The sequence below is a fragment of the Caenorhabditis elegans genome, chromosome III (assembly GCF_000002985.6).
Source record: "Caenorhabditis elegans chromosome III".
Classification (NCBI taxonomy): Eukaryota; Metazoa; Nematoda; class Chromadorea; order Rhabditida; family Rhabditidae; genus Caenorhabditis; species Caenorhabditis elegans.
In genome coordinates this window covers 8,121,771-8,144,673 of record NC_003281.10, presented here as the reverse complement: position 1 = coordinate 8,144,673, position 22,903 = coordinate 8,121,771, and the positions used below count along the sequence as shown (strand labels likewise).

General features: G+C 35.6%; 5 protein-coding genes and 2 non-coding genes across 8 annotated transcripts; 4 read left to right on the top strand and 3 right to left on the bottom strand.

Annotated features, from left to right (window-relative positions):
* Positions 1-44: 44 nt before the first annotated feature.
* Positions 45-5,053, top strand: phka-1 (the record flags this gene model as incomplete). 2 transcript variants are annotated; one of them, NM_066376.7, is made up of 14 exons in its annotated part: positions 45-181; positions 226-349; positions 396-690; positions 746-967; positions 1,013-1,171; positions 1,539-1,813; positions 1,862-2,128; positions 2,174-2,450; positions 2,500-2,603; positions 2,654-2,805; positions 2,859-3,297; positions 3,355-3,547; positions 3,596-4,480; positions 4,596-5,053. In NM_066376.7, 14 exons carry the CDS (start codon positions 61-63, stop codon positions 4,761-4,763), a joined length of 3,681 nt encoding a protein of 1,226 aa, NP_498777.2. The 2 variants fall into 2 exon arrangements, with proteins under 2 accessions (NP_498777.2, NP_001348739.1); NM_001361735.3 differs by having other exon boundaries at positions 61-181; positions 2,645-2,805; positions 2,850-3,297; positions 4,596-4,763.
* hsp-12.2 (Heat shock protein Hsp-12.2) lies at positions 5,043-6,597 on the bottom strand. The gene is made up of 3 exons (NM_066375.8): positions 6,476-6,597; positions 5,732-5,845; positions 5,043-5,324 (listed from the first exon to the last, which is right to left on the bottom strand). Exons 1-3 carry the CDS (start codon positions 6,551-6,553, stop codon positions 5,184-5,186), a joined length of 333 nt encoding a protein of 110 aa, NP_498776.1. The 5' UTR covers positions 6,554-6,597; the 3' UTR covers positions 5,043-5,183.
* Positions 6,598-8,024: 1,427 nt separating this feature from the next.
* On the bottom strand, positions 8,025-11,009 carry C14B9.2 (putative protein disulfide-isomerase A4). The gene is made up of 3 exons (NM_066374.10): positions 10,809-11,009; positions 8,878-10,441; positions 8,025-8,371 (listed from the first exon to the last, which is right to left on the bottom strand). The coding sequence occupies exons 1-3, from the start codon at positions 10,997-10,999 to the stop codon at positions 8,270-8,272; spliced, it is 1,857 nt and encodes a 618-aa protein (NP_498775.2). The 5' UTR covers positions 11,000-11,009; the 3' UTR covers positions 8,025-8,269.
* Positions 8,037-8,186, top strand: C14B9.11. Its single transcript, NR_052492.1, has one exon. It is a non-coding gene; the product is annotated as an Unclassified non-coding RNA C14B9.11 (non-coding RNA).
* A 931-nt stretch (positions 11,010-11,940) lies between the features above and the next one.
* Positions 11,941-12,078, top strand: C14B9.12. The gene has a single exon (NR_052491.1). It is a non-coding gene; the product is annotated as an Unclassified non-coding RNA C14B9.12 (non-coding RNA).
* Positions 12,079-12,237: 159 nt separating this feature from the next.
* On the bottom strand, positions 12,238-13,822 carry C14B9.10 (Complex III subunit 9). Its single transcript, NM_001392150.1, has 2 exons — positions 13,681-13,822; positions 12,238-12,456 (listed from the first exon to the last, which is right to left on the bottom strand). The coding sequence occupies exons 1-2, from the start codon at positions 13,807-13,809 to the stop codon at positions 12,403-12,405; spliced, it is 183 nt and encodes a 60-aa protein (NP_001379666.1). The 5' UTR covers positions 13,810-13,822; the 3' UTR covers positions 12,238-12,402.
* Positions 13,823-14,446: 624 nt separating this feature from the next.
* Positions 14,447-15,123, top strand: rpl-21 (Large ribosomal subunit protein eL21). Its single transcript, NM_066373.9, has 2 exons — positions 14,447-14,696; positions 14,840-15,123. The coding sequence occupies exons 1-2, from the start codon at positions 14,455-14,457 to the stop codon at positions 15,081-15,083; spliced, it is 486 nt and encodes a 161-aa protein (NP_498774.1). The 5' UTR covers positions 14,447-14,454; the 3' UTR covers positions 15,084-15,123.
* The last annotated feature ends 7,780 nt before the right edge of the window (positions 15,124-22,903 follow it).

Here is a 22,903-nt window from a genome sequence, read left to right as displayed (position 1 = left end):
TTAATTTATTGGTTTGTAACACTTTATTTAAATTTTCGTTCCAGAAAAAAATCGGAGAAAATGCGATCCCGGAGCGGCTCCGGGGTCCGTCTCGACCGCATTCTGTTCATGGTGGAGCAAACCATTTGCAGTCATCAAAACCCCATAACAGCATTATTTGCCAATCAGAAAGATTTTCCAGGTATTGAAGAAAACAAATTGAATCGATGAAATTGTTATTTTCAGGTCATGCTTGGGTTCGAGATAATGTTTACATCGCACAAGCATTATGGGCTCTTTATCGAGCTTATATGAAATGCGCCGATTTTGACGAAGATCTCACAAAAGCAAAGGAATTAGGATTCACATGGTAACAGATTATAAAACTCAAAAAACTACATTGGAGGGTGTTTCAGTGTGAAAATGATGCAGTCGATATTGGAATGTTTAATGCGACAAGCCGAGAAAGTCGAACTGTTCAAAAAATATCAGCGGCCTCTTGATGCTCTACACTCAAAGTTTGCTGTCGGAACAAAGGGAACAGTTTGTGGTGATGCTGATTGGGGACATCTTCAAATGGATGCAATCTCACTTTATCTTCTCACCCTCGCTCAAATTACAGCTTCTGGTCTACAAGTAGTCCGAAACTTCGATGAAGTTGCATTTATACAAAATCTGGTTTATTATATTGAAACCGGATACCGAACTCCAGTATGTTTCCCGAAAACCTTTAAAAATAAAATAATTAAAATTTCCAATTATTCAGGATTATGGTGTATGGGAGCGTGGAGACAAAACAAATCAAGGAATTCGAGAATTGAATGCATCATCGATCGGAATGGTTAAAGCTGCATTGCAAGCACTTAACGATGTCGGTGATCTTTTTGTTGATGGTTCAAGAGGATCAGTTGTTCACGTACTTCCCGATGAAATAGAACAATGCTCCGCTGTTCTCTCTAGTATGCTTCCAAGAGAATCATTTAGTAAAGTAGGGTAAATCTGTCAGAAATTCCTGAACAAATAAAACATTTAGGAAACTGATGCTGCACTTCTTGGAATAATCAGTTATCCAGCATTCTGTGTTGAAGATCCAGAACTCGTTTCACAGACAAGGGAAACTATCACTCAACGATTGCTTGGAAAATATGGATGTCGTAGATTCATGCGTGACGGGTATAAAACTGTATTAGAGGTTAGAATTATAATTTTTGAACTATTAAAGCAAGCCTAAAAAGTTTCCTTCCGTACGGTTGTGCATCACATTACAAAAAAAGTGTCATCGAATTTTTTCCATTTTTTCAGAGAAAAGCGAAAAACAAAAAAAAATTAAATTAACAATAATATTCAAGTTTTCAAAAATCAAATTTCATTTATGTTGAGAAAAAAAGTTTTCTTCTAAAATGAAGAAAATTTGCCAGCTTTTTCGATTACTCTGAAAATGGAAAAACGATCAATTCCCTTTTTTTGTGAAAATTGTTTTAAAAAAATTATTGTAAATGTAAGTGAGAAATCGGAAAACCAACACCCTTGATTCATAAACATTTTGTTTTTGTTTTCAGGATGCATCCCGTCTCTACTATAATAAATCAGAACTTCAACAGTTCGAAGACATTGAATGCGAATGGCCAATATTCCTTTGCTATCTAATTCTCGATGCAATGTATTCAAAAGACGATGATGCAGTAGAAGCATACTGGAGACAGCTGGAAAGTGTACTTGTGCTCAGCGATAAAGGATTTCGACTTGTTCCAGAGCTATACGTAGTGCTCAAAGAGCATGTCTCTGCGGAAAAAGCACATCCTGGCACTCAGGATCGAGTTCCTGGAGGCGCAACGTATGATTAAGATTATTTGATAGATTCATCGTTATTTTCCATTTTCAGGCCATTTCTGTGGGCTCAATCACTCTACGTTATCATCTGCTTATTATATGAGGGATTCCTACTTCCGGCTGAACTGGACCCATTGAGCAGAAGATTGTCTGTTTATGAAAAAAGGCCACCATGCGAAGTTCAAGTAACTGTGCTTGCCGAATCACTAGATGTTCAGAGAGAACTTCGAGCTCATGATATTCATGTCCAATGTGTTGATGAAATTGATCCGGTATTCACAATTCTTCCTGCTTCAGCACTTGGACAATTGCTGGCGAAGTAGGAATATTGACTATAATATCACAGAAACAAACATATTTTCAGGATCGGAGAATCAAAAAAACTAAATTTGTCAGGACGCCCTTTAGATCGTCCGATCGGACTGTTGAGTACTAGTAGACTCTATCAAATTGGAAATAAATTTGTGATTTTCACTCCACAATTTATGGATTCTCGTCGATCACATCTTATGTATGATATTCGTATCCTGACAGATGAATGGAGCAGTGAACTTCAATATATTTATGCTTCATGGAATAGTGTCAGCATCAGTGGAAGACCGCTTGTTGTTCTCGTGATAACTCAAGGAATGTTATCAACGGTTTGTTTTATTTGTCCTTGAATTTTCATCTTCAACGTTCCACTTTTAGGAAGGACTATCACACTTTTCAAACATTCATCTAAATCGTCATATGAAATCTACAGTAATAGGAGCCATCAAGAAAATCAATACAGGATACTTGAGTGGCGCTAGGTACGAAAACTTTGCAATAAGTATTTCTAATGAATTGAAAGTGTTTGTAGAGTGGTTATGAAGGATTTGTCCGATTTTTTCCGGACAACCGCTGTTAGTAAAATGGAATTCCGCGATAAAAGTGCTGAAGACACATTGAGAAGTGTTGCAGCCGAAAAGGTTCAGTTCACTCTACTTACTGAAGATGCTACAGAAGCTAAAAGTAAGTGGCCTGATTTCCTGGACAAAAAGTTAAATTTTGTTGAGGATCTTCAGATGAAAAAATAACTACACCACGAGGCCCAAGAACATTGCGACGTGGAGAATCAGTCAAAGATCGGAGTGCTTACACGGCTGTTCATAAAGCTTCGATGAGACATCGTTCGATAGCTCTGGACAGTAACGACGCAGATCTTATGAAGCTTCGTCTTGCCTACAAATCTCGTCCTAGAGATTTACAGGATATGGATTCAACTTATCAATCACCACCTCCCACCCAAACACCACTTGGATTAGTCAAGGAACACAGTTCAGGAGAATTGAGACAGCAATTATTGAAAACTACGAGACGAGGAGCTGAGAATGAAACGACGCATCGAGATTTGACTGCGGAACAAATGAATGAAATGAAAGCTGATGATTTGTTAGATCTTGTGAATGAAACTACAGTACTTGAAGAACAGATTTCCATTGTACATTGTCTCTGGATGAAATTGTAAGTTTTTTACTCAAAAAAACTTTGCATCCTGATTTGGATATACCTATATTTTAGCGGTCCGGACTACGATACGGAGCTTGGGTGTCAACACATAACAGTGCGAATGTTAATGGAAGAAGTTCACACGAAAGCATGTGAAGCACGAGAATGGGCTCTTGTAAGACTGACGGCTGGTTTACTAAAGAAGCAACTGGAAGAGCTCAGCAAAGCTGTTACTCATCTTTTGGTTAGACAAAAGCAAATCACTGTAAGTTTGAAGAAACGTAAAAATATCTATGACCATTTCAAATTTCAGGTGGGAATCGCTTCGAAAAAAGAGGAAGTAATAACATGTCCTAAAACGAATGAAGAATTGGAGAAGATCATGAATCGTGCATATGGAGACGATGCAAACTCATTCACACTCGCTCAAGAGATCATTGTATACCTTGGGTCGTTGGTTCGCACGGAGCCAAAACTGTTTCTTGAAATGTTCCGTCTCCGCATCGGTCTCATTATCCAAGTCCTTGCCTCTGAATTATCACGTCTTCGAAATATTTCTGGAGCTGAAGCAGCTGAAACTTTACTTACAGTTTCACCATTTGAACTAAAGTCAATGATATTCTCGCTTCTCTCTGGTCGATTATTAGAAGAATATGCGGAGGATGGAATTCATTACAGCGACACGATCAGAGAGACACGAACTGGAATCGGATCCTTCCGACGACAAATCGAGGAACGAAAGTCACTTCGGAAATCTACTCGAAGTGTCGGAGGATTGGAGATACCAAAGGAGGAAGATGAAGATGAAGAAGCTGATGAAGATGATTTCCAATTTGGAATTTGGCTCCGTCATCGACGTATTGATGGTGCATTGAATAGAGTTCCAAATGGATTCTATGCGATACTCTGGGATACTGTACATAAAATGCCACATGGAGTGAAAATCAATGACACTGTTTTGCATTGGGGATTAACACAAGAAATGACCCGAAAAGAAATTAAATTCGCATTGGAATCTGAAGAAGCTCTAAATAGGATTGCAGAGCCCGAATATCGAGAGCTTGTTGTAGAGACTTTGTGGTTATTGGGAAGACTGGAAAAGTTGGTACTTCTTGAGCAACCAAATATTCCAAGAGATCGACCATTGGATGTTGATCACATTTTGCACGTTGCGAATCAAATTTTTGTAGATCATAATGTGAGTTCTTCTTTTTATTGTATTTATCGAAAAAATCATCCCTCGATGTGCTGAATTAATTTATATACTAATTTTCAATTGTTTTACAAATAGTAAGAAATCAATTATTTTTCAGAAACACCTTGAAACAATTGTAATGGAATGTTGTGCATCATCAAACCCAAATAATACGAGATGCGATGGAGCTCGCAATATCTGCAAGCATTTCTATGATTCGGCTCCAGCTGGAGAGTATGGCACCAGTCACTACATTATTCGTGCGTTGATGCAACTGTATTCTTGATTTCTATTATATGTACCTACTTCTTCCATCATCTGCATAATCTTCTCGTCCTTTGTTTTTTTTTAATATTTTCCTGTGAATTTTGCTCATAAGTTTAGGCGTTTTGGAAAAAAATCTACAGTCTAGAAATTTCGAGATTTATCATCAATTTTCGTGTAAAGTTCTATTATCATTTGTTTTTCTCACAGCCATCACCAATGGTCTAGTCTTGCATCTTGCCATTTTTCTAATTTGTATTTTTTTAAATGATTTTCTTTTTATAGCATTTTTCCATAAACACATAAAGTCGTACATTTATTGAAAGTATTGCAATATTTGATTAGTCAAAAAGAAATGTAAAGTATTTAAGTGAAGAATAATTTGATATTATTCAATTGAGAAAAATATTGTTTTTTTTGGTTGTAATCATGTTCTAGACATTTAAGCCTTCTTGGAAGCAGTGATGGTGAGAACTCCGCGGGTGGCGAGGTGGGATTTGACGGTGGAAACATCAACGTCATCTGGAAGTTTGTAGGCACGGTTGATTTCACGGGCAACGGTTCCATGGTTGTCACTGCGGGTCTGGAAAGTTGAGAGTTATACAATTAATCTTCTATTTATAAGAATTATCTATCTAGTTCAGCATATTTTTCTTTAAACAAATCTGTGCTGCTTAAGTTGAAAAAGAAGATACGGCATCACGAGCTACTGTAAATCATTCTGTAAATCATTGTCCGCGTGGCGAGACCCAAAATATGGTTCATATTGTTGTCTTTTAACTACTACGTCATATGTTCAGTGGAAATTTTTGAAGGACGATATTACTGTATTTAGTTTTATAATTTGATATTTTGGAACAAATATTCAATGCTACCATAGGTATCATTCTTTTGTTAGATTTTATATAATTCAGAAAATGGGTAAGTTTCAGTGAGTTGAAGTCGAAAAAGGAGCCTCCTAATTTTATAAATACCAATTATAACTCTTACCTCGTGACGGCAGTGGATGAGAAGCTCTTGTCCGGAAACCTTGACCTCGATTTCCTTTGGAGTGAAGAATTGAACGTCAAGTCCGACCTCGAACTTTTCCTTGGTGTTGTGGACCTGAAATTTAAGAATATTCAGTCAGAATTTACACGAGTTAACATTACGACTGTCAGAGTACTTTTCCACACTGTAAACTACTGTACTCTTCGTCTCTAGGCGAAGAGTACTGTATTTTACAGTGTGTCTATATGATTACAGAACATGCTGATTTTTCAAGTGTAATTTGAAACTATGCTTATATGAAAAACTCATAATCTATTCTAGTTATTCATTCCAGTATACAAATGCAATTTATCGAAAATCCAGATAGAAGCTATCAAAATAAATATAGTTTTCTTTAATTTTGATACAGCTTCTATTGCGATCATAGTAAGTTTTCTAAGGTATTTCTGAACATATTACAACATCTTTTCACTGTATTGATAAATTTGATGATTTACTATATATTTGTGAACTTATTAATATCAAAAATTACGTTTCCTATGAAGTAGTGTTAAGGTAGGGGTACTGTAGCGTCATTCGAAAATTGTTGTTTTATTTTTTCAAGAGTAGGTAGTCTAAGTTACTAAAGTGTCGTGGTTGGTTTATATTCCAAATTTAACCAAAAAGAAAAAATGAGCGTTTTTATTAAATTTTGGCTCATAAAAATTGCAGAGCCTTCTATTAAAGAGAAAAAATATCCCGAACCTTGACAACTCCGTCGTTGTGTTGAAGTGGCCAATCCCAGGTGGAAGCGGCGTCAGCGGTCACCTCGATAGCGGACATTTTCTCTAGAAAATTAAAAGTGTGAAAATATATTTATCGGGTGGATGAATAAAATGTGAATCGGAAGAAAATGTAATGTCAAAGAGCGAAAACATATGCGCAGGTTGGAGATGCACTCTAGGGTGGAGAACATTACAATGCACTATCGTAAAATGCTCTGTGAGCTTTGAAGCTTTTGCGAGTTGGAGAAGAAGCTCAGAAAGTGGAGAGTGAAAGGAATTGGACTGTAGGATAAGGGGGCGGAGGAAAAATGGATTTGAAGAAGAAAAAAGGTACGAGGAGAAGAAAAGAAACAATGATTGTTTATATTGACGGATAGGAGCTCCGAGCTCTGAGGATGCGCAAGAAGGGACGAGAGAAAGAAGGAGAGATATTTGTAAACTGTACTATTTGTAGGCTTCAAGAAATCTTCAATTTGGAAATAGAAATGTAGGGGAAGTTTTTGGTTTTTGATCTGATGATCATGAACTTTTGCATTTATTTTTCCAAACATATCCGGTTAATTTCAATTATCAATTTAACTGACCAATTTAATGACCAAAATTTATTGGTTAGTTTCAAGCTCCTCATGAGCTGAACGTTTTTGACAAAAATTGAACCATATGAATTTAGTTTTTAGACATTTTTGGAAAACTTCGCAGCTCACCAAAACCTACATTGAAACTTTTTCGAAAATCAAAAAATGATTGGAGGGGTTTATCATGATTTTTGGCAATTCTATTAATATAATTATAATCAGAAAACTCCCAACTGGCGCTTATCCGCCTCGAATTCAAAATTTTTGTTATTACCAGTACTTGGAATTAGTTTCCAAACTTGGTACATTTCAGAGGTCCTGGGTTTGTTTTAAGCTTACTTCAAAAATTTTTTAAAATAAACAATTGTTGAAAATAATTGGCATAGTCAGGTACGACATAGATGGTAAGTAGTTATTATCTTTCAGAAAATCAATACTTTTCAAATAGCCATTTAAATTTTAATAATTCTCTTGAAAATGTCAAGATCCAATGTGATTTTCGATCTGAAAAAACTGATTTTCGATCTGAAAAAAAAATGTTTCAAATTGAAATCAGCATTGTTCCTAATGTTCATTAATCACAATAAGCTTTCAGCCTGATTCTCTCTATTTACTTTGCTCATAGATCGGGTTGTAATATTATGCGTTTGTGAAGTTTTTCGGGATTCAATGCACAAAACTTTTGGAAAATTACCGTGTGTAATCAAGTTTGCAGTAAAATGTCTGAAAATCAAATTCGGATCTTTAGTCGGGTACTGCTTTTCCAATTATCCAAAAATTCAAATTGCCACGTGTCCTATTGATCTCGAGGTTTCCCCAGTGACTTCGCCCCCGTCAAACACTTTTAACAGTTCAAATAAACACAAGCACATTTCTATGCCAAGCTTTTCTTTCTCCCTCTCTCTCGGTCAAGTGGCTTCTTAGAAACTTCTCGAAAAGTGCTCGGAGCGTCGCTCAGCGATCAGTGTGTTTATTCATCCTCGTAAAATAGTTATTTCGAAACTAGTGACTGTCGTCGTCGTATACATTCAATTAATACACGTAACCGAAAATGAGAGAAAAGCAGAGGAATATGGGATTGGGGAGGGAAAAGTGACAAAAAAAGCATGATGAACAAGAACTAAAAATAAATACTCATAACAAAGAAACAAAGAGAAATTAGTTTAAATATCACAGAATTATTGCTCCTTCTGAATTGTTTACAACTCGTCCTTCTTCTGGAACGACTTCACACCGTGCTTGGTCATGAACTTCTTGAGATCTTCCAAATCACGATTTCCAGAATATTTGATTGGTTCACTCTGAAAATTAGTTTATTTAAAATGGGCCTATCAAGGATCCGAAGTCTCACTGCGATCATACCGTAACCTACCGTACTCCAAACGTTGGTTACGGTATAGGCGGGATATCATGAGATTGGAATTTATTATTACCGGCATGTGAAAAGTTTCAATTTTGCTCCAAAAATAAGGTACTCGGTCGGGGTGGTAAACGAACGATTTTCTTAAATGCAAAAAAGTTTGCCCATTTAAAGATTACTGTATTTGCCAAATACTCATATTTTCGGGATTTTTTCACCTGTTTGTTTGAAAACTTATTTCAGATACTTCCAATTCTGATGAAAAAGGTATAAAAATGAATGAAAATTCAGTAACTACAGTACTCCTTAAAGGCGCAAGCTCTTTTAAGTTTAAAAAAATCGGTCGCTTTGAGACCGGGTACCGTAACTCTTGAAACGAAAATAATCGCAAAATTCAGCATATGAATCATAGCTTCTGAACGAGTTTTTTTTCAAATTATATTTTACCTTCTTTCCAGCTGGAGCAAAGTAGATAGTTGGGAAGCCTTCAACTGCGAACTGGCTTGGAGCATCGTTAATCGTGGCGTCCATCTTGGCGAGAACAACATTTGGCTGGGTCTTCTTCAAAGCTTGAGCCAATTCAACGTATTTTGATTCAAAGCTCTTGCAATGTCCACACCATGGAGCATAAAACTCAATAAGTACATCCTTTGATTCATCATTGACAATCTTATCAAAGTTGGATCCAACAACGGTTTTAACTGGTCCCTTATCATCTTTTGGAGCTGGAGCACTCTTCACGTGAGCCTTGGCCTTTCCACTACTGATTTGTTTCATGAATGCTTCAAGATTCTCATCAAGTTCTCCATCAAACTCATCTGGATTCATTGGATATTTCTTTCCATCATAACCAAATACAACTACATTATGCTCAAGTCCAGAATCTCCAAGTCCAAGCTCTTCAAGTTCTTTGGCAAACTCCTCTTCATCAGCAACAGCGAACTTGTACTTGTCCTTTTGATATTTCTGAGCAATATTCAAAACTTTGGATCTCCAGTATTCACTTCCTTCTCTATATTGAACGGAGAAATCAGCATTATAATATACAACAACCAATGGTTTTTTCGTGTATCTTGTTGCTGCGTTCTTCTTGGTCATTTTTCCAACAAGTGGTGCAGAATGTTCACGGAAGAAAGCCAAAAGATCCTCTGATGTGGCAGCAGCCTTGTTGTATGTTCTGCTCTTTGGCTCAAATTTGCTGTGGAACAGAGATGGATAGAAGATAATAATGTCATTTGGCTTGGCATCCCACTTCTTGAATGCAGCTGGATCTGATGTATGTCCCATTGTTTTGAACTCTTCACGGAGCATTTCAGCGGAATCAGAGAATGCTTCGAATGCAGTTGAGTCTTCGGTGGCAAAGAATCCAATAATAGTGACGTCATCTTTGCTCATGAATCGTTCGACATCCTTCAGTTTTGGCAATTTCTTAGCAGCTGGCTTCGATTGATCAGTCATGTACTTGATGATTCCAGCAGCCTCTCGTGGTCCGTTATAATCAAATCTTCTTCCATTTCTGATGATCTTCATTGTTGGGTATCCACTGACTCCATACTTGGTTCCAAGATCCTTCTCAATTGTAGCATCAACCTTTCCTAGCTTAACCTTTGATCCTTGAGCCTTCAACTTTTGGGCAGCCTTCTCATATTCTGGAGCCAACTTCTTGCAATGTCCACACCATGGAGCATAGAATTCAACAAGAACCAACTCGTTGTTGGAAATGAAATCATCGAAATTTTCAGTTGTCAAAGTAACCACCTCCTCTGGTGGTGGCTTATAATTTGGATCAACTCTCGACTCAACCCATTCAACAATTCCAGCTTCATCTCTACCTCCATCATAATCGTTTGGACCTTTTCCATCTTTCCAGAATTTGAGAGTTGGATATCCTTGAATTTCGAATCTCTTTCCGAGTTCTGTTTCGACGGTTGCATCGACTTTGGCCAGTGGAATTGACACTTTTGAAGATGCTTTCTCGTATTCCGGAGCCAAGTGCTTGCAGTGGCCACACCTACAAAAATGATAATCAGTGAAAGATTATGAGATTTTGCATCTATGTATTTGTAAAAAAAAATTCCAAAGTTTTAAACTTTTATTATGAAGCGTCTAAAGATGAGAATAGTCGCCATCTCGCCACGCTTCCAACGAGCTACTTCAACTCGTGTAGATTCATAGGCTGCTATTTGTATTTAATTTTAAAATAATAATTAGGTTAGCAGCCCATAAATCAACATGAGTTAATGTAGCTTGTTGGTGAGACCCACTCGCCTACGATATGGCGGAAAATCTCATTTTAGACGTCTACGATAAAAAATCGATTTGAATTTTTCAATTCAATTTTTAGTTTGAAACCAATTTTCTTGATTTTTAAAACTCACCATGGAGCGTAGAACTTCACTAAAACACTTGGATTTTTCTTGAGGAAGGCATCAAAGTTCTTGTCAGTGAGCACAACGACTCCTTCGTCCATTTCGTAGTTCAGCTCATCATCTGAAGCATCTTCCGTGGAACGAACTGCCGATACACAGAGAAGGACGACCAGTGCGAAGAAGCGCCGGTCGAACATCATTTTTGATACCCTGAAAAGCATTTACTTGTTGGAAGAAACAAAATAAAAAGTACGGGAGAAAACGAACAGGGAGCGATAGTATATTAGACAAAAAGTATGTCAATAGCCAGTTGGCTAGTTTGTGCGAAGGGCGACGATAATGAAATGCCTGATACACGTGTACTAAACTGAGAGGCGCAGACCGAAATGGTTGTTTGTACGGGAAAAAGAAAAAATTCCGACGTGGAAATGTGTGGCACAAAATTTAAATATTATCTAGATGCGAGATTTTGCGATTTTTCCCCAAAAATGCGATTCCCGGTCTCGAAACGACTAAACGAACAGTGTGCGTCTTTTAGGGATACTGTAGTTTCCAGCTCATCGTTATTTTCTCCTGTTTCGTTAAATTATATAGAAAAACTACACACTTCGAGGAAAGGGAAGAAACGTTATGAAAAATCAATAAATAAAAATTCAGCGACAGCAAACTAGTTGAAAACTACAGTACTCTTCAAAGGCACACACTCTTTTACATTTATGAGATAATGTCGCTTCGAGACCGGGCAATATCTTTTGTACGACAATCGCAAACTTCCGGATCTCAGTAATACGCCGATAAATATAAATATTGAAAGTATATTCTCGACGTCTGTTTGCACCTGTTGAAATTAAATACATTTTTTCTTTAAAAAACAATTTTGAAGAGTAAAAAGAATTTTAAAAAATACTTTTCTAATTTCCTGTAATAACTAAAATTAAAATGTTGAATTTACGAACGAGGAAATGAAAGGATTCATTGAATCGATAGATGAAACCATACAAAACTAGTGAATGAGAAAAGGAGAGAGAGGTCGCCTATACTCGAGTAGTAACTGCCCTCCCTTCTTATTTCTCCGACTCTATTTGGCCGTCACAGTACGTGGTACGGTCCGACACTCGTCAAATATTATACTGTCATTTTGTGAGATCACCGACGACGGAGCCATATCTGCGTCTCCGTGTCGGCTGATAGTATTTTTTTGATGTTTGCGTGTCCTTTGCCCACAGTTGACCTGCCCTGCCCAGCTCCTTTTTGTCAGATCCTCCGATTCTAATTACTCTCTTTCCGCGTTCACTCTCCTCCATTTTTCAATCAGGCACCGCTTTATCCGGAGGTAAATATTTGCAGTCAGACTCTGTTCGTCGCGGCATCACCATCACAATGCGGAACCATTTCTTGCCAGTTTGCAAACTCATTGGACAAGAGGGACACATTTAAAAATATTACAATCATTCATTGGATCTGGCATATCCAGAAGTTCGCAACAAAAATTTAAAGAAACGGTTCAAAAACCGATAATTTTATCTCGACAAGAAAATAAAGGAGACTATAAAATTGCTAGAAACGCCATCGAAACGGAGCCTGCTCATTCGTCTGCTGAAGTCTATTCCTGAGCCAATTGTTGCTTGATGTCCTTCCATTGCTTGTTGGAGTTTTTCTAAAAAATATCGAAATAGGATAATATACCATTTTGAATATGTTTCTCCAGTCTTTAATTTTTTTGGTTAAAATTCATTTGTTTTTATTATAGAGGAATGCTAAAAACTATAAATATAGTAGTGAAAAAAACGGATTTTTATTTTTTCAATTAAAAATGGCTGTTTTTGTACTCGGTAAACCAGAAAGACAAATTTTCATTCAGAGAAGAACGGAAAAATGTGTTTCATTTTCTGGTCGAAAACGTGATATTAAACTGTATATCCTTTCGGATGATTTTTTCCAGTTTTAAAATCAATTTTTCAATTTAAAAAATTTTTGGAAAGAGTTAAATTTTTGTGAAAAGTTCAGATGATTGTAGATAATTAAAATTAGAAAACTGCATTAATCGAGTTTTTAAATAGTAGTTTTTGAGTATTTCCAAAATTGAAAAATGGGAAAAAGCACAATTATAGAATACAGATATACTTTTTTTTAAATTTCGAATTTTAACTAGTTTTTATGGGTTTTTAACCGAAAAACAAGAAGAAAATTTTGTTTTTCAAAACCTCAGAAAATCGAAAAATCAAAATATTTCGTTTTTTGGTTTTACAATATTTATGTAACGGTGCATCGAACAAAACTTTGTATAAATTAGTGTGTAGACCAAAATACACATATTGAATTCGGTACCAGAATAATTTATTTTGGAGTTTTTTCAAAAACTTGTCGGTTTCGTTAAAAAAAACGATTTTGTGCATCTCTCTCGTTTTTCCAAATAGCCAAATTACTAAAATTTCTGTGTAAACTAATTGTAAGGAGGAAATTAAAATATAAATTTTATGTTTTGGCAACTATACAATTTTTATAAACATGAAAATGTCAAAAATGCGATTGTCAGGATTTTCAGAGATGAACCCGAAGCGAATCGTTTTTATTGGAGATAGTTTTTACACTTCCAGTTTTCGGAAGGTTCATTCATCAAAAAAAAAAATGAGTGAAAAGCACTATATTCTGTCATCTTACACTTATGAAAGTTTTGGTTGTCTTCGAAGGGTTATGATTTCTTTAGATCAACGGAAAAGTCCTCATCGAAACTGAAGAAAAAATCAAAAATGGAATCTGATTTTCATTTGAATAAATGTTAAATTCTTGGGGGTTCCAATTGATCAGAACAGATATGAAACAAAAATTCGATTGAAAAATTTCAGTATTTTTCATGTTTCTCATAAAAATTAAAACTCACAGTATCCCAATAGAAGTTGGTGAGCCCTTCCAAAGTGTAGTTGAAGGTGTAGGCTCCGAAGGCGGAAGCCAAAAGGATGGTGGAGAAACGGCGAGAAACGGTGTTGTAGACGATGGTACCCAGCGACATTCTGAAATATACACTACTTTCAATAGATGTAGAATACATACATTAAATAATACAACAAAAATTGAGGAATTTCTACACGGAAATAAAATAATCAAAAGAAAACTGTTTGAAAGATCTTATTCAAGGAATTCAATGATTAATTGCTAGTACTAGATCGAGAAAAATGGGAAAAGTTATTAAAATAAAACTTTGTTATTAGAAAAACCGTCTGAAAAAAAAACCGAATAAAAATGGAGGCGAGAGACGAAAAAACGTGCGGAACTCTTAAGGAGACGCAGCATGTCTGACGGTTTGGTCTCGCAGCGATCTATGGGAAGCGCGACACACTTGAAACGAGTGTTACCGTACTGTGTGCCTTTAAACAATTTTTATGCTACTGGCCTAAAGATTTTTTCTCTTTTTTTCCGTAAAAACTGTGAAAAATAGTGAAATTTTCGTCAATTTTTATGCCTCTGTGTAAAAACTTGCTAATCTTTCTAGTATTTAACGAACTCTGCCTTAGTTTTTGCTGAAATATGTTCAAAAAATCGATTTTTCGTTCATGTGCTTTTTTTGTAAATGTTTCTCGGCAAATTGTTTTACATTTTTGTTCCTCGTAGTTCTCTATATTGACACCTCTATCAAAAATTTTTTTCAGGGTTAAATATGACTAACTCCAAGGGTCTCAGACGCGGAACGCGTTACATGTTCGCTCGCGACTTCCGCAAGCACGGAGTTGAGCACCTCTCCACCTACTACACCCAGTACAAGCGCGGAGATCTTGTCGATATCAAGACCAATGGAGCTTTCCAAAAGGGTATGCCATTCAAGGCTTACCACGGAAGAACCGGAAGAATCTTCAACGTCACCAGAGGAGCCGTCGGAATCATCGTCAACAAGAGAGTCCGGTAAGTATTTGAGTTTGAATGACACCTAAAACAATGCTAGCATGCTGACAATTTCATTTTCGAAAGTAATTATGATAGTCTTTTTCAATTTTGAAAAGCAATCTAATCCAACTCATTTTGACTGAAATGACTGATTTTTTCAGCGGAAACATTCTTCCAAAGAGAATCAACATCCGTATCGAGCACATCAAGCCATCCAAGTGCAGAACCGACTTCTTGAACCGTGTCAAGTCCAATGACGAGAAGAGAAAGGCCGCTAAGTCAGCTGGACAACCAGTCCCAGCTTTGAAGAGACTTCCAGTCGCCCCTAGAGGAGCTCACACCGTCACCACCCAGAACAATGAGCCAGAACTTCTCGCCCCACTCCGTTTCGAGATTGTTGCGTGATTTCTTGTTTATAAACTGTTTGTTATAAAGTTGTTGCTTGATTCATGCGTAAAATTTTCTCTGAAAAAAACAGGGTGATTTGCTAACTTCAGTTTCTCAACAATTAGTGATAATTTTTCTACCAATCTTGGCTTCTTTACAATTTCCTAATGGGGTTATTCAAGTAATGTAGCAAAATGTATTTAAATACATTTGTGACGTCGCAAATGTATTTAAATACATGTTTTCATCTACTTGAATAAGGTTGTGACGTAATTTTTCTACACTTTTTAATTTTCCGACACTACTTGAATAACCCCATAATTTTTAAGAATTTATCTAAAAATGAACCCTTACACTTGGTTCTCAAAATACGACGTCTTCGCCGACAGTTATAGAAACTCTGAAAATAATCCTATCATGCTTTGCGTTTTAAAATTCATTTTCCAAGCGTTGTATGTTTCAGAGACCCCCGTGAATTACCTTTTTGAAGGTGGCCTATCACTTGTGTGTTCATTGTCTTGAACTAGCATCTCGGGAAAACGAAATTCTGTGAATCGTATTGCGCAAAATATCACGTAGCGAAAACTACAGATATTCTTTAAAAGACTACTGTAGCGCTTGAGTCGATTTACGGGCTTGATTTTCAAAATTAATTAATATCATTGATCCATCGATAGAGTATTAACATTAGTCAAAAAAAAAAACGAAGAAACGAAGAAAAGTGGAATATCGCTGGCACTATTCTAAAATAAATTCATTTAAAAAATCCATCCCGTTAATCTACACAAGCGCTACAGTAGTCATTTAAATAAGTACTGTAGTTTTCGCTACGAGATATTTTGCGCCTCAAATATGTTTCACACCCAGTATTTTGTGTCAATACGGTAATAAGAATATAAAACGAAACTAGGAAAAAGTCCCAGGAAGTTTTTAGACTGGAAATTTCATAAAATCTAAAAAATTTTCGATTATTTTATTATGGTATTCGGTCATTTTGGATCAGGAAAGTTTTAATTTTCAGACATAAGGGGCATCATTGGTTTTAATGAGCTTCATACCGTTTCTGAAATATTCCTCAAGTTGTTAAACGTATCGCTATAATTGTAATGTTTAAACAGTACAATCTGAAATCATAGATTTCCAGGATTATCATATGTTTCTTCATTCCCTCCTTCCATTTTTGATATATTTTCTTCTTTTCCTTTTAGTCACACAGGCGGAAAATGTCCTTGGCGAGGCGTGTATGTTTATCTGTGTCTCTTTTCCAACGAGAAATGCTTTAAACGTTGTAGAAAAGTGAGAGCAGCGGTCTCCGTAGAGCAAAGCAAAAAACAACAAGAGAAGATATTAAGCAACATGATGTTCCTCTGAAGTACGAAAATTGTGATGATGCATCTAATTTCCTATACTGAAACTAATTTCTAATCAGTCGACTCAACGAAACAATGTTTTCAAAAAATACGAGAACAGTCAATAATATACCGAGTGAAATATCAAGTGTTTGCATTCCAAAAAACGAATCGCTGGCTCATGTTTATCATATCACATACGTCACATTGAAACTAGATTTTTACAGATTAACGTTCACAATGAAGCCATGTAATTAAAAAGGGATAGAATTTTAAAGGACAAGCCACAATTTTTGCTTATTATTAGAAGGTATTCCAATTGAACATTATTGTCGGTGATAAATTGTAATGTTATTTTGACCACAGTAATTTTCCAAATTAATTTATCGTAAAGGTGGAGTTCGAAAAATGGGAATTTGACTCAAAAATACTCGATAGATACCGAAAGGCTGAAATACTACAAAAGAAGAATGAAAAAATAATCAGGTATGATTGAAAAGTTTCCAACTCTCGCTATTCCCCATGTTTGAACTTCTTCCAAAATAAGACCTGCAACCAATCAGCGATTCGATCGGCCCATTTTTGAACCAATCAGATGGAGTGTGCATCTCTGTTGATTTTGGTACATTTTCAGTCCATAGAGTCCAATTTTGGCGGTTTTTGAATACCTATTGACTGAAAATGTACAAAAATCAATTTTTACGCTACATAAGTTACCAAAAAATGCGATGTGATAATTTTAAAAAGGTTCAGTTGCTACGATAAGGCATGAAGTCATGTAGATGAAATTTCAAGTTTTCACGAAATGGGGAGTTTGAAATAATCTTAAGATTCCCTTCCAAGGCCTTCCCTATCGTAGGCTTTTCTTCAAAGTTCAATGATCAGAAATCAATTTAGCTATATTCCAATATTTAACTTACTTAATAAAACCCCTACCTATTCTGATTACAAACAATTTTTCTTAATTAGTACGTGGCTCTTTGTAACGTTCAAATTGAGGTCTCCCCCTTATTCCCGTGCACGCCAACCTTCAGCAGCAGGCCTCATCTTGCGCGCGCTCACTCGCGTTTTTCACTGCACCAGCAGGCCATTTTCTGTACTCTCTTCACTATTGACGCTCTCTCGTCCCAGCGCTTACTCGTCGTCCTCGTCCCGCCGTCCGACAACGAATTCAATGTGTGTGTGAGTGTGTGTGTGTTCGCATTGGACCTTTGCAAGTTCATGTACTGTCCTATTTCAGGGACCATCTTTTTGTTTTTCTCTGATATCTTTGTTCTATATATCTCACACTTAAAAATCGTTGTCCGGCTGCTGAGATTGAACAAACAAGTTGATAGAGAAGAGAGATTTGTCGTCACCTCATGTGATATGAAATCAAAGTTTTGATTTGATCAAATTCATGTAGAATTCGATTTCTCGATTCTGTGATATAGCTTCTTAATTATAGAACTCTCGTACTCAGAAAATAGGTATTTTCCATAGTTATTCCAAAACTATATCATAGTTTTAGTTGAACCTATTAATTTGATTTTGAGCCAGCTAATTTGTGTTTCAACGTCCGTTAGAAATATCTTTCTAATATTTGATAGCTTTGTGAAGTCGAATGTTTCGTTAGAGTGTTCTCTTCCATAACCTCTTGAATACCGGAATTGCACTACTAGATGATTGTGATGTCACACTTCCAAAACGATTTCTCTTTATTCTGTAAATATTCTATATGTAGCATGTCTTGTTTTTCCGCAAGTTCGCTTTAATAAGTGTTTGATCCGTCTTTTTTCGAAATCTCGTTTTTAGTGATCTACATATAATCTGCCTCTTCTGTCTGACCCTATTCCTTATTCCTTGAGCCTTGCAGGTTTGCCTTCTTTTTTTTTTGAAACACCACCTGTACCATGACAATTTGTACTAAATACCTTTTTTCTCGTTATGGGTTCATATTTTTCTTTGTTTTTTTCGCTACACGTCTTAATAAAAAATACGCGAACTGCCACGTGGCTACCACGTTTTTCGGGCAACAACTTTTCTATTCTGTCTCTTTTATTTTTAACTGTCAGCGTCTCGTCGGTGGGTACATACCTTTTTTCTCTTTATGAGATATTTTTTTTCTAATTTTTTAAAAGCTAATTTTAATTATACTATTCCAACAAATCGCACGCCAAATATGAATGTCATTTTTCTCAGTTTCTCGTTGTCTTCAAACTCTGCGTATCTTCATTTTAATACAGTGTATCTATATTGCCTCCCTAGTCGACCACCCACTGTCTGCTCTGACGTCTCCTTGATTTTCATTGTCTCTCGTCTAATACACACTGTCATCTAGTTTCCAAATGAATGGTTAAAGATGAGGGGTCTGTCTGAAATAAGTTCACGTTCGAGATCAGTTGGTGCAACTGTTGCAATCTTCAACTGAATTGACCAATAACCCAGTGTGTAATTTTTGCGCCTTCCGGCTCATGTGATTTTATAGCAAACGTTTTGTAGTTTTTATCTGATAATTGAAACCTTTGTTGTCAAATCAATTTTTTGGTTCTGTCTGATTTTCTCCGGTTGAACTCAAGATTAGTTGTATTCAGAATCTTAATAAGACAACAATTATCATGAGTATGCTGAAATGTAAAACTACCTGAAACTTTAGCAAAGCTTCTCCATGGAATGCTATGAACTGCGAACACATTTATAGTTTTTATGATGCTATAATAATCTACAACTTTTACAATTTTATCTCTGATGTCTCCTCAAAATGGTGTGCTATCTGCCATACATAGTGAGACTCAGACATTCTCAATGTCTGGCAACTCCTGTTTCTTCATTCTCTCTATGTGCCACCGCTCTCTGCGTTTATTTGTCAAAGAAACTGCTACTTTGTGTCTGCGTGTCCTCGCCCGACCACTGAAAAGTGGAGAAATTGGGATTTTTTTGGTAATTCAGAAGTGGGAGGGAGGGTAAGCCTTGTTTTCATCTTAATATAAGTAACTCAAATTGCGATGTTATTTTTCTTCTAGTTGATATTATTCTATTTTAAGGCAAAAGAGCTTAAATTGACTGCGCTATTAAATATTATGTTATGCTATTGTTTGAAATGAATTACTATTTTATTAAGAAACGTGTCAATTGATGTGTTATTGAGGCTTGATGTTTTTCTCTAATTTTAATCATGCATATGTAACTAAATTTGTCAATGTATCTTGTTATGGTTCTAGTAGAGAAAATTCCGATTTTTCGAAAAAAATTAAAGTTATTCGACATGTAATTCAAGAAAACTTTTCTGACGTTGTGCCAAATAATTTGCAATATTTTGAAATCGTTATTCAGTTTATTTTCTTCGTTGTCATTGGCGACAACATAGTGTATGTTTTTTTTGGGGGGAAAAAACAGTTTTTTTTTGAAGTTCATTTTCTTCATTTAAAAAATTCAAAAAACTTGCTTTCAACTTTGAGTCATTATTGGTACTTACAGTTGATTCTGATTAGTAGTTGTATACTTCATATTTTCGAATATCTGATCTTATCTCTGATATTATCCATTCATATGCTTCGTGTTCTGTTTCTTCTCTAAAAGTTCTTTAATATTTGAAGCAGTCAAACTGTCTTCATCTTTCAATTTTTCCTCCCTCTTAACCACACATGCACGCAATGAAATGTGTTCTCTCGATCTCTCCTCTTCTCTAACATTCTCTTTAATTCGCACACTCTATTTTTCTCTTTTCTCTGTGTTTTGGCCCGTTTGAAAGAGAGAGAGAGAGAGAGATAAAAAGAAAATAAGGAAACAGAAGCAAAGCGATGATGAACGAACGAACAATGAGAGGGCTTCTGGAAGTTTGTGTGTGAGGAGGTATAATTTTGATTAGATGTAATGGAGTTTTCTTTTAGGTGTTTTCATTATGGGTATTTCTCATTTACTAATCCGTTAAAGGTCAACAGTGGGTTAGATCTAGTAGATTATAAGTTTTTATAATGCGATTTTTTGCCAAATCTGCCATAATTTTCTCATGAACATTAACTCAGTAGAATGACTGATAAATGTTGGCTTGCTGCAAGTATATTTTGATATGAATAGAATATGTTCCGCTATATTGTAATTTCTTTAAATTTGGTACTTCAGCTTAAAGGAACACGTTGTTTTTCTGAGTTGGTTCGCCACGATCTCAGCCTCAGTGGTCGCTACAAGCTTTTCATTTCACAAATGTGTTTATTTGATATAGAAAAATAAGTTTATAAAATTCCTTATACGAAACTGTACAGAAAGTGTATACCAATTAAATATTGAGCAGCTAGTTTCAAGTTTTTTTGCGAGACGATACTCACTTCGATTGAATTTTCAAATGGAATTCAAACCAAAATATCATTACTGAATACTTCAAAAAGTATATTTTCAGCTGTAGAATTAATTTAAGTTCAATTTCGTGCCTTTTATGAAACGTACATTTATGCTTAGCCAGACAGATGCATTAATTTTTGTGAAATGTTTCGTTGTATCACAGTGCTAATTTCAGTCTTTTGGGGTATTCTATTAGAAGATCAGTTTTTTCTATCACCTCGTATTCCAATTTCACATCCACAGACAGCTACATACTTTCCATTTTCTCGATTAGTGCGCACTTTGTGGTGTTACACTGCTCATTCTTGTTTTTTTTCCCTATATAGTATTTAGCTGCCACATCAGTGAAAAATTGAGTAACAATTTTATAACTTGAAAAAAAAGGTTTTCATTAAAAACTCACATTTAACATTTTTCCAGTTCAGTATTTTTCCCAAGTTTTACGAATGCAATTTTCTCTAGTGAAAATCAGATTCTGCTCAAGAAAAAAGACGCAGAGGGCAGCTATACTTGCAGCATAATTTTTGTTTTCTCAAAATCATATTAACTAGGAAAACACTCGCAAAAAAATTATGTTCGTTATATTTTCAAGAACTCTAATTCTACTTCGATGCATACGACATTTGTATTCTTGGAATACATTTGTGCATATATTTTTTTGTTGTTTTCTGACTTTATCAAATCACTGATTATGTACAAAAATTTCAAACAGAATGCACAACATTTTCTAGAAAGGACCGCTAGCTTTTTCATAGAAAATACATAAACTTTATGCGTAATTATTAATTACCTCTAAAATTATTAATTAATATCATAACCCCATCATCTACAATTCTCCTAACTCTGCACTACACTCTTCTTTAACTCCGAGTTTGTTTCCCACCGGATTCAGAATTTCACTGGACTTCACGCGCTTGCACCCGATGTTTTCTGTTTTTCCACTTTTCTGCCAGCAATGCAATTGATGATGCTGAAAAAGAAAAAGTTGATTATCGGAAGAGGAGAGAGGAAAATGGAAAGAGAGAGAGAGGTGTTAGATGAAAATCGGATGGATTCATTCTTGTCGTTCTCATTCATTTTTGGCACTTTCATCTGCATCAATCCGTATGAGTGTGAGCAAAAAATGAGAGACATCCGATCATCTTCTCCTCATTTTCATATCTTTTTTGCAGCTTCTCATCTTTTGCTCATTTCCGTGTCTATTTGATGTTTTAGTTTTCACGTTCCTATTAATATTATGTTATTCTGCCTGAGAAGCCGGGTTTTTTTATGCAGCTGTTGCCCTTTTAGATGTCACTAAATATCCTAAATTATATATATTGTTGAATATAAATACGGATTTATCTTTCTTACTGGAAATGAAAAATACGATAGTTCAATAAAAGATAGTCTTTTAATTTTTCCTTCTTTGTTAATCTTTTGCAGTTTTAGTAAAATTCGTAGGTATACATACTATGGGACAAGATTCATATTTATTTTCTCATTTTTCCAAACAACTTTTACCTTCACAATTTTTTTTTAAGTATCAAGTCGAAGTTGATAGACCCTATTTTCCACAATTATAAGTGTACTTATTTTTAAAACAACCAATCTCTAACTTCTATTCATCTTTTAAGAATTGTTATTCGCCAAAAACGATATTGCAGTCACCAGATACGTTTCCTATTATTTAATTTCTGATATTCTTTGAAATTTTATTCGCGTCCATTGCTCTGAATTTCCAGCTTTTTCGCAACAAAACACGTTTTGTTCTGATAATTGCTCATGGGTTTGTTACTAGAAAATAACTAGAAAAAAAATATGAGCGCACGTTTCCATTAATCCAAACTTCCTGGAAGTGTCCGTGCTTACTTTTTCCCCGTTTTTGCCCCGACTGCTAATTAAGTTCACCTGAACTTTTATACTCTCAATCCAATCTCCTATCTATCTCTTTCACTTTCTCGGTTGTTTGTCTTTCTTTCTCATAACATCTGCAATGTTCCTTTTCTTCATTTATTTCACTATTTTCGTGTTCTTATTTTCTTTATTTTCTTCTTTTATTCTGATGATGTTGATGACAATGACGAATATGCAATAAGGAATGTAGTTCGCGTAGCAATAGATGAAGAGAGCAAAGGGGGACATTAGAATCTAGATTTATTTTTTGTCTTCCGCTTTTCAGTCTCATTTTTT